This window comes from Diadema antillarum, unplaced genomic scaffold (genome assembly GCF_040938485.1).
Source record: "Diadema antillarum isolate AM-2024a unplaced genomic scaffold, OU_Dant_1.0 scf00000119, whole genome shotgun sequence".
NCBI classification, from domain to species: domain Eukaryota; kingdom Metazoa; phylum Echinodermata; class Echinoidea; order Diadematoida; family Diadematidae; genus Diadema; species Diadema antillarum.
In genome coordinates this window covers 824021-834999 of record NW_027271008.1, presented here as the reverse complement: position 1 = coordinate 834999, position 10979 = coordinate 824021, and the positions used below count along the sequence as shown (strand labels likewise).

General features: G+C 38.9%; 1 protein-coding gene across 1 annotated transcript in view; it reads right to left on the bottom strand.

Moving 5' to 3' along the window:
* Nucleotides 1-4576: 4576 nt before the first annotated feature.
* LOC139720024 (thiosulfate transporter TsuA-like) overlaps nucleotides 4577-10979 on the bottom strand; it is a 49938-nt gene continuing 43535 nt past the window's right edge. The window contains exons 4-9 of the mRNA XM_071631400.1: nucleotides 9901-10003; nucleotides 9255-9378; nucleotides 8578-8638; nucleotides 7884-8053; nucleotides 6711-6862; nucleotides 4577-4718 (exon numbers count right to left, since the gene is read on the bottom strand). Of these exons, the coding sequence (XP_071487501.1) occupies nucleotides 4577-4718; nucleotides 6711-6862; nucleotides 7884-8053; nucleotides 8578-8638; nucleotides 9255-9378; nucleotides 9901-10003 (752 nt within the window). The remainder of the gene's footprint in view (nucleotides 4719-6710; nucleotides 6863-7883; nucleotides 8054-8577; nucleotides 8639-9254; nucleotides 9379-9900; nucleotides 10004-10979) is intronic.

Genomic DNA, 10979 nt, shown 5'->3' with positions numbered 1-10979 from the left:
AAGCATCTGATGTGAGTACAACCTCTCTGACAAGAGTTAAGTTGTAAATATGAAACACATACCTATGGCCCAAGTATACTTTGGACTATATAGCTGAAGATGTAGGAAAGTTTTTTTCTGCCCGTCAGTGTTATGGCAGGCAAGTATAGAGTTTTCTTGGACACAGACTGTATGCCACCAATCCTGGTTCCCCCGAGGTGGTGTGATGGGGTGTCCGGATCTGAAAGCTTCCTAGTAAATGTATATGTGTGTCCAGAAACCAGTCTTTGAGACTCTTGTTAAAAGATATTTCTGTCAGGATCCCTAATTTGCAAATGAGGACTGGGTTATGCCTTGAGACTGGCTTTGGCAAACCAGCAATTTTTTTCTTCCCTTCCTGTAGGTAGTAAGTATTGTATCTATATTTGTTGGATCTGTTTTAGATTTACCATGTCTGTAGCAAGAAATATGCTACTTATGTGCTGATGTAACATACAGTGTATAATTGTAGCATACTTGTGTATGTTAGCATGATAATAAATGTAACATGCTCAACATTTGAGTTGTGCAGTCTTTCTTTGTGTCAAATCTGGGGTTGGCCATGGATTGCATGGTTTGTGATAGTATGATGAGTAGGTGAGAAAGTGATGCAGCTTTCAGCAACCATCATGTAGAATAGCTTGGCTCTAAGTTTGCCATTGTTGACTTGAGAAACTTCTTGTCATAGGACAGAGATTAAAGCAAGAGATACAGAAAAGAGAAACGGCATAAATATACAAGTATGAAATTAGAATTACTTATACTCTTTATTGTATTTGCACTCCAATATATACACACTGATATATAATTTAGAAACATATTTTTTACAAGCAGAAGATAACATTGCATAATGATTTGTAAATAAATGGTAGAAATGACACACAGCATAATAAATTATGATACAGGTCCTTGTAGCTGTATCATCAAGAGGATGTCAGAACATCATGAAATGTACATACATGTATCTGCTAATGGACATTAATCCAAGGATTATTTTGTCAAGAATTCATAGACTTGGATATACTTTGCAAACTTTTTTCCTGTGCTTTGTTGTATATATTATGTCGCTTATCTCTTTGATACCAGAATCCTCAGTTACCATGGTAACTGAATGTACAGTGAAACACCATTTTGCAATCAAGTTAAAGTTATTACATAAAGCAAAGAGAAACACAGAAAGGTGGAAGTAATAATTAGGTGATACGCTATCAGCGTATCACCTATTGTGGTTGTCAAAATCTCTCTTTATTTCTTTTTATTCTTCTTTCTTTCTGGACAATTTTGTGTCATCAATATCTCAAGAATGACATTACGGAATAACATGACATTTTCAGGGAACATGTCTCATGACAAAATCTAGCCACAATAAGGTTTTCATGACAGTAACATATCTATGACGTCATCTAGGCGCCATTTTGTGATTTTCGGACCATGTTACATGATCGATCATAACTTCATATCTAAAGGTCATGTCTGTATCATTTTCGGCGGACATTAAGTTCAGGTCACGCTCTATCATACATTTTAATGCTAATTACCTAAGACATTATTACGCGCGCGTACGCGCGCGTCAAACTTTTAAAAGGCTCAAAACAACTTACCAATGGGAAATCTCGAAGTTTCAGACAATTTTAAGCGTTTCGCGCGTTCGCGTCCGTCCGCACATTTTCGCGCGTAGTGCGCGTAAGCAAACTGAAAATGCACATTTTTTGACAGATTTGGATTCCTGATACATTAAGTAACAATATCCATTGATTTCCGATCAATTTTGACCTATAACAAAGGAATGCGTTGGCGTCAAAGTTGAAATTTCGTGTGCGCGTCTTTGTGCAAATATAGCGAAAAACATGTCTTTGTTTATTTCGCCATAGCTCTTTAAAACGTCTGGTTACCCTATGTTTTTATTGCATATTACAAAAACATATGAATTGGAAATAACGTTTCAAGTATTAATATTTCCATAATTACATTATGACGTCATCATATCATCATCTGAAATCAAAAAAGTGGAATTAATTTTTTTGAGGTACTGTTTCTGACATTCATTTGCTCGTATCTCTGTTGTTTAAGCTCAATATTATCCCAAATTCAGATATGTTGTACTTTGAACAATTGCCTTTCAAGTCCAAGTCATGGTTTTGAAATTTGATGACGTCATCATACCTTAAATTGTGATTAAAGGTAAAGATGCAAAATCGGACAAGTTTACGTGTAATGTCTATGGGAGGTGATTTTTTTTAAACCATGCATTGACTTGACAACGTTTAAGCACATTTATCTCAGCTGATTTTGCTTCATTTCCTCTGAAACTTAAGTATGTTGTAGCTGAGACAATAAGCTTCAGTAATCATGCATTTTATTTTTTGAAATCTCATCATCAGGTTGACAATTTTGCAGTTTAAAACTGAAAATGAGAATGGAATGTGGACAAAACGATTCCCGATTCAGCTTTCACATACATAAGTTTACGTTCCTCATATTTTCTCGCCGAGACGTATGGCCGAGTGGTTAAAGGCGACGTCTCAGAGACGTGAAGTTGCGGGTTCGAACCCCACAAGATCACGAAACAAAATACTTAGCTATTTTACTTTTTTTTCAATTTTGTATTACATATTCGTCCATGTAGAAATCACGTTCGTATATAAACGCACCTATACACACACACAGACACACAGACACACACCATATCCCTCTTTTTTGTGTTGGAGACCACATTGCTTCGACTGCTGCAAAATTTTGCAGGCTGACTTTGTCAAACCGATCATAGTATGTAATGACGACGACTGAGGTGTTGTACTTTGAACAATTGTCTTTCAAGACCATGTCATTGTTTTGTACTTTGATGACGTCATCACATTGAAAATTGTGATTAAAGGCAAGGTATCAAAACCAGCCGATTATAGGCTTTATGTCTACGGCGCGTATTTTTCCCAAGTTGCCAGAAATGGCATAGCGACATCAGTCGTTACAAGGCCGCATTTCCGTCTAGCAATGCAATACATGTTCACGCGGCCACGATTGTTGAGTGGGCATTGCTACATTGCAATAATACGGTGATCTTCTTTATCCAGGGTAGCCTCTTCAGTGTTGACACTGTTGTACCAGACGGCCCTGCCAGAGTATACAATTATTACCCCAGTGTTATCGGGTACCCATTTATACCCCAGTTTGAGAGGGACTTGGTGGGTAAAAACGTCTTGTCCAAGGCACTTGACAGGATTCGAACTAAGGGGACCTCCAATGAAAGTCAAGTTAGGAGTAGTATCTGCTAAGCTACAGTGCCCCCACAATTTTGAGTTCCATTCAAATTGGGGACACAAAAGCAAAACAAAACTGTAATAGAGTTTCAGAATTTCAGACTTTTCCTTTAAACAGTGTTCTCAAACTGACTGGCCAAACAATGTCACATCATCTCGCTATCTTCCTATTGCTTGGTACACTGAAAACAAACAAACAAAAACATAAGCATGTACATCTGTACAACGTATTCCATCAATGATTCATCATCCACAAACCCTTATCTTTGCAAAATTACCACAACTCTGCAATGACTAGATGCTTATAGTTTCAGGTTTTTGTATATTTCATAGGAAAGAAGGAAGTCTACAGATTTGAGTGCCAGTCAGTTGGGAACTTGTAAGGCAGTGGTCATCATCAGTTCATGGACTTGATGTATAATGTACTTTTGAACATCTATATCACTGTTTCATAAAACTTGTGATACTTCCAACTCCTGTGACTCTTCTACCTTTCTGTTTGAGTTTACTTTATTGATTAACGTGAAAGTTAAAGCAAAGTGAAGATGGTGTTTGGATGAAATGAAGCTATGTAATGCTCTGGAGAAATTGATTCGGCCAGATAATGCTACACGAGTATTGTATCATAATAGCGAATATTATCCTCTATGTAGCAGAAGATGGTGCCACTTTCTTGACTAAGCCATGAATACGTACTGAAATGCGTACTGGGTGAATGACATTATACATGGGTTCTTATCATACAGTGCAGGAAAGTAATAATTACACAAAGATGATCAGCCTTTACATGATGTGCAATCACATGATACCACATTCCCTTTAAAGGAAAATATATATGCCCGAACCACACTGATAGGAAGCAACAACATACACTGCTTTTTGCTGTACAGTTGTACTTTTTTTTTCGGGTGGTGGTGTGGGAGGGGGGGGGGGGGGGGGTTGTTGAATGATGGCTGATGCTGGTATGAAAAGATGTAGATGCCCAACTAACTCCTCTTGTTTGACTTTTATAGAACCTATACAAGCATGATCTACACAAATCCGTTGTGTCTGTCAGGAGTCAAACCATCGGGGCATATAGTGAGTGTGGATCTTCGCCATACCATTGATTGTGACGTCATTTCCCGTAGAATCTACCGTTCATCCTGCAACATTGCTGATGTCAGGCAATGTTTTGTTCACTTAATATTTCTGCAGGGCTAAGCCACTTTATTTGTAACCACTCCTTCGGCCAGTCTTCGCTCGGCCAGTGGGCATACGTTGCAGACAGTCTCTCGTCCAAAATGGCTGGGCCTCCGGTCCTAGAAAGTGTAGTAGTCCAGGACACTGGAGTTGCAGACAGCCCAGAAGATGAAGCCGATGGCGGTACCACCAGCGAACATGGCGGCTACGGCCAGGAATGAGAGAAGCGATAGGACTGCCATGCCAGACAGACCGTGACCACTGGACCGATTGCACACAGAGGGGGAGAGGGGGAGGGAGAGATATAGACAGAATTAGAAAGCGAGATATATCATTTTCATCTTTGTTCTGTGCGTGATGTAAGTATTTATATGTGTGGGTGTGTGTGTGTGTGTGTGTGTGTGTGCGTGTGTGTGTGTGTGTGTGTGTGTGTGTTTAAATGGGAAGGGAGCAGCGTTTAAATTCCTAGCTGATTCTCGAATTGTTCTATAGGCATACAGAAGTAGAAACAATCAAAACGTAAGTATAGCACTATAAGAGACCATCATTACTTATATGGAATACATGAATGTACGCAGAATTTCACCACAAATGGAAAACATGATCCAGATATAGAAATCTGTCTCTCCATACATTAAATGGGCAGGAATAAATCACGCAAGTCAATATGAAAGAATGTTAGCGGGTGTTATACAACACCTCAGAATGATGTCGAATTGTGATTGGCCAAGAACATGTCACATGACATTCAATAGAAAATACCTATCAAACTCATTGAGAGTGACAGCCATACAATAGGCCCCTGGCATGGGCCTATTGCATGGCTCGAAGGTACTATAGCACAGCTTCGCGGGGGGCTACTAATGCATGGCCGCTCACAGAGTTCTGTGGCTCACACCCACCCGTAGCAAAGCGCCAGCAAACTACAGTGTACATTGTACGTGCTGGCCGGCTGCGCTGCGCTGCCGGTAAGTCTCCCATACCAGGCGCGGTGGAGTACTGCAACGTTAACGTGTACGCGCAGCTACTTTACCTAGCTAGTTGCATGTATCGCGGCCTTTACACCTCCTGCTGTGTTTTTACTTTTGACTCTGATCTGCTACGTGGACCACAGTGATCCCAAAATCAAGACTTCATTTCAAGTTGAGAAACCGTAATTTGATTATTTTTCTGTGTTTTTATACAAAAGCATTTTCGGAAATAGACAAAGTCTAGACCTACTACTAGATCTACCGACATCTCAGATCGGCCTAACAGTCAGGCCTAACTCGATCTAACGTAAGCGTATAATGGGTATAGACCCTGCGGAGTTTGTGATTCCTGTGTCGTGGTCGAATCATGACGAGTGTTTGAAAGCTGTACACAGGGTGGTTTACAATTCTCTGCCTGATGTTACATTTATTTTTGGGCCTTCCTGAGTAAGCGGTCACTAATTTAGTACTGTGATTGTGGACAAGGTCTTGTATAAAACGAATAATTTATGATTTTGTTCGTGCATTGGGGCACGTAATACCGCACTCGGCGCGAGATTCGCCACTGGTCTATTCAACGCGGCGCTACGCGCCTTGTTGAATAGACCAGTGGCTTATCTCGCGCCTCGTGCGATATTCGTGCCCTATGCACTCACAACTCATAAATTATTCGTATATTATACGCATGCCAATGGGCACCTTGAATTAATGTGCGCATTTTCTCTTCGATTATTTACATACGTACTGGTAAAGCAAACTAAAACGACAACAGTCAACCAATGGCGATTTAAAGAACTCTTCCAAATTGTGACGAAAGTGATGTGAGAGGAATATGAATCAAAGAAAATTTCGCGGTAATGTTTTCAAAGTTATGAAAGAGCGTATGTCTGTATGTATCTCTACTTGTATATATGTGTCTCTATTATGTCTCTTCTTGTATTGACCACAGACACGAACATACTGTTATTTTTGCCTCCTGTGTATTATTCAAAAGCATGTCCACTACTCCCATTATTACTCAGTATTCTGTTGAAAAAAAAATGAGAATGAAAATGAAGTTTGAAAGATTGTCATATCCTAGATTCAATTCAATTTTATTCGGCACTAAATAAATAAAAAGTACTTTATGTACACAACAAAAACAAAAGCAATGCGTATATATACCTGCACATGTTAAGGAAATTACGATAAATAGATAAATACAATAAAAGAGTGCGATGACACCACTCTTGATCAGAGGAGGAATTTCATATGCGACTGCTCAGTTGTAGTGTGTACTTACCTCGTGCAGCCACTGGCAAGCCTCGATCCAAAAATGAGAAGAAATCCGCCGATGAATGAGGAAGCTAGACTCACTCCCGGTACGCTGCCGAGGCTGCGCGACGCTGCGGCCGACACACAGGCACCGACGACTGCTCCTAGCACGTACGACACCTGAGGAAAAAAGTGACAGAAAATATAGGTCTACTCTCTAAAAAAATCGAGTGAAAATGTTCACTCTAAAAAGAGTGAATACAAAAAAGAGTGAATTTCGAGTGAAATTGGAGAGAATTTTGAGTGAAAATGCTCATTTTCACTCATTTGGGAGCGACGTCAGGGATCACTCCAAAATCTTCGAGTGATCCCTGACGTCACTCCAAAATGAGTGAAAATGAGCATTTTCACTCAAAATTCACTCCAATTTCACTCGAAATTCACTCTTTTTTTGTATTCACTCTTTTTAGAGTGAAAATTTTCACTCGATTTTTTTTTAGAGAGAAAATAGGTTAACTCAACTTCATGTTTACTGACAGTAAAACTTGAGAAGCATTGTTATGAGCACTTAACCCTTTGCACGAACATTTTCAGAAATCTCTTTTATTATGAGTACTTAACCCTTTGCATGAACATTTTCAGAAATCTTTTTTTTTTCTGTTTTACTATCTTCACTCTTGTCAAAAATTTTCGGAGGCAGTATCATTTCCATGGTAAACTGCGGGATATCAGTCCTAACATTATCAACACAGTGCCGCATATAATTATTACGATAATTATTACGATCATCAATCGTCAATTTCTTGTCAATGTTAATCATAATGACAGCGACAGTGACAACGCTAATGATGATAATAATGATGATAGTGAAAATAAGAATAAAACAATAACACTGAGGGATAATGATGATAATAATGATAACCAAAGCATTGATGATAACATTAACAATAGTATCAATGCAACGTTATTCATCCAGGGTCGCACGTTTGGTCTGAACTCTCTTCAAGAACGCTATACAGTATCAGCATTCACAGCCGGTTTCATACAGGAAGATAATGATGGTGAATACATCTTGTCCTCCGGGGTTGGACTCGAACTCGAGATTTCGATCTTTTCTGAGAGTCAAAAGCCCGATCCCGTATAGCAAGTGTTAACCTTGTCACTGTAATAATCGAAGCTCGGACCATCTACAAGTATGTACCTGCCACCAGTTTTCCGAGCCTCTCTTGAACCGTGCTAGATATGGCAGCCACTCTTCCATTCTCCTAGTGACGAGCACCTGTGCACACAGCGTGCAGTAGCTGCTGCTGCCCCCGATGGTATCACTCATTAGCAGGATTAGTGGGATCTGAAGACTGCCGATCATTATACCTGTATGACGAAACAAAGAAACACTGTTACAGGTAAATAACAATATCACGTGTAGTCATAACAGGGAGGTGTCTTTTTTAACCTCCCTGGTCATAATAAAAGCAAAAATGATGATACTGACAATCAGAAAAATGAATGCGATAATGGTGATGATGATGATGATAATCATAACAATTATACCGCAAATTAGTAATAGTTTATACTAGTATTTTGATATTGTTGGATTATTTTTCCTCTTAAAATTCTTAATAACACTATAATTACTATCAATACTAGTAGTAATAATACTAATAAGAAGAAGGAAAAATAACGTCATAAATATCACACAATGACGCAATTCTCTGAATATTAATCTTCCCGAGAAAACAAAAATTCAGTCGTCCGACACTCGTACTGAAATGTCTTCTTCAACATGACTTTCTTGTATATGATTATATTCACACTACTTACACATCTTACGATGACGTAATTGTGGAGTATACAGAACAAAGCAGTGAAAATCAACAATAACAAGGACGACATACCCGACACGTAAGGTGGCCACGCTAAATTCTCGAAGAACCATGATCCTATGACATTGGGATTCTGTGTGGGGGAAAAAAACGAATACATCGTAATTTTTTTCTCCTTCGCTTCCATATTTCTTCGCAAATTTGCTGCATTTCATAGACAGTGGATTTTAGATCTGCGACGCGAACGATAAGACAACGCAACCTCCCGGATCGGACAATGGAAACAGCTGTTTCGCTCATTGTGTATAACCATTTTGGCCTATCTAGCGTCGTCTTTCTTAGCGTTCGCGTCGCGGATCAAAAAACTCGCTAATGATAACATCACACTTGTTGTCATATTGACGCTGAATGATATGATACTGATTACAATGAATGTTCGAGGATTAGAAAGAAACTTAATAAAAAATGTTCCAGGAAGCTTCGGAAAGCCAAGTCAATTACAGCTGTTGGAATTCACCGTTGGGCTGATTCCGACAGATCAGACGATCAGACGGGTGCACGTCACGACACTGACACGCACGAGTCATACAGCCCAGGAGTCATACAGCCCACGAGTTCGGCACTATAAGCAAACAAGGCCCACGAGACCGTAGTGTCAAACTCATGGGCCTTAATTTGCCTAGTGTCGAACTCATGGGCTATAGGCCCTATGACTTGTGGTATGACCCCGATCAGACTTCTATACTTACGGCAAGGTCTGTGGTCCATGGTTTGAGTATTTCTATGGTGATGACTACCAGGCCCATTAGCACGCCCATAGTAGCAGCAAGGAAAGCGAAGTGCACCTTCCATTTGTCAACGAAGGAGTCGGCTCTGCATATCAAGGGTACAAAACAGAAATGTATGTTACTTACCAATTTCTTCAGTAATTATTTACCTCATGATGAAGACACTAATTGTACACACCATAAAATTTACGGCGAAATGGGTGAATGCATGATTTCAATGTGTTTGTGTGTGCTTGTGTGTGACTGTGTGTGCGTGCATCTGTGTGTATTAGTTTAGTTTTGGTTTGTTTGGCAAATGAGAGACGGAAATGTGATTCAGTCACAAAATGATTGAATATAGAATTCGGAAGGACGTAGTTAACGGATAACATCTATGAAACGCTGCGTCTGTATGATTTCGATTTATGCCAGGGGATAAAGTGTACAACACTGCACAATATTCGCCGTGTGAAAGTAAGTACATGTACTGTTGGCAATTAGACAGGTATATGTGTTGCTTGAAGGTGTATTTGTTATGCAAGAATGCATAGCATAAATGAATGAAGACAAATATGTATGAAAAATTGATAAAGACACTTTGTTCTGACAAATCCAAGAATTTACTTACAAATATTTGTCGTAAGGTTTTGCTGGGGCCATAAGTCTCGTCATGCATGGTTCCAGGAGAGCGTAGACGAAGACAGCCACGATGCAACCGAGGAATGTGACGGCTAAATCATGAAAACATAATGAAAATATGATTTGAAATTGATATTTTGTGTTACATTGATTTGTTGTTAATTTGATATGTGAAATGTGATATTGGAAATAAGATTTGATTTGAATTTGAAATTCGAATTTGAAATTTGAAATTTTGACAGTTTCATTTGATAAGTGACATTTGAATTTGATATTTGAAATTGAAATTGGAATTTGAAATTTGAAGTTGATATTTGAAATTGAAATTGGAATTTGATATTTGAATTTGGAATTAACGTGGTGATCGGGATTCTTGACTGGGTAACAATGATCACCAGAGCCATAATCAGAATGTTTAGGGAGAACGAATAGGCTAGATTTATGGTCTTGAGATCTCAGTTGAGACCCATGCATAGACGGAGTGAACTTCAAACAAAATCCTTCCGTGTCACCGTTCCAAATTTCTGGCAGAAACGTTCGCCCGATCAGACCTTCTCAGCTTGCAAAGAAAAACAGATATACAAACTAAGAGTAATATACCCAGAGACGTAACACTTTTGATCTAGCACTTTCAACTCGAAAGAAAAACGAAGAGATATTGGAACCCAATATACAACACATATTGTTGCAATTCAAGTATACTGGAAGCGAATATGAAAAATTTCCAAGCTTTATTTCTATCAAAATACAGACGTTTTATTAGTTTACATCATTGATGAAATTCATTAAAATGAATCAAAAGAAGATTAGTGCTTTTGTATAAGAATAATTTGCTTGTGGATTGTGAGACGAAGACAAGAGGAACAAACAGAGCAGCAACGATTTAACGCATATTAATGGTTGGTATGCATTCATTCTATTTCACACCTAACCACTTTTGTTGTTACACGAATGCATTCAATTCCACGCGGCAATTTGAATGGCGTAATGATAATGGAATGTAAATGTCTGTTTGTATGACATAGATTGTCGAAACCATCAACAGATAATATCATCCTGTCCTCCTTT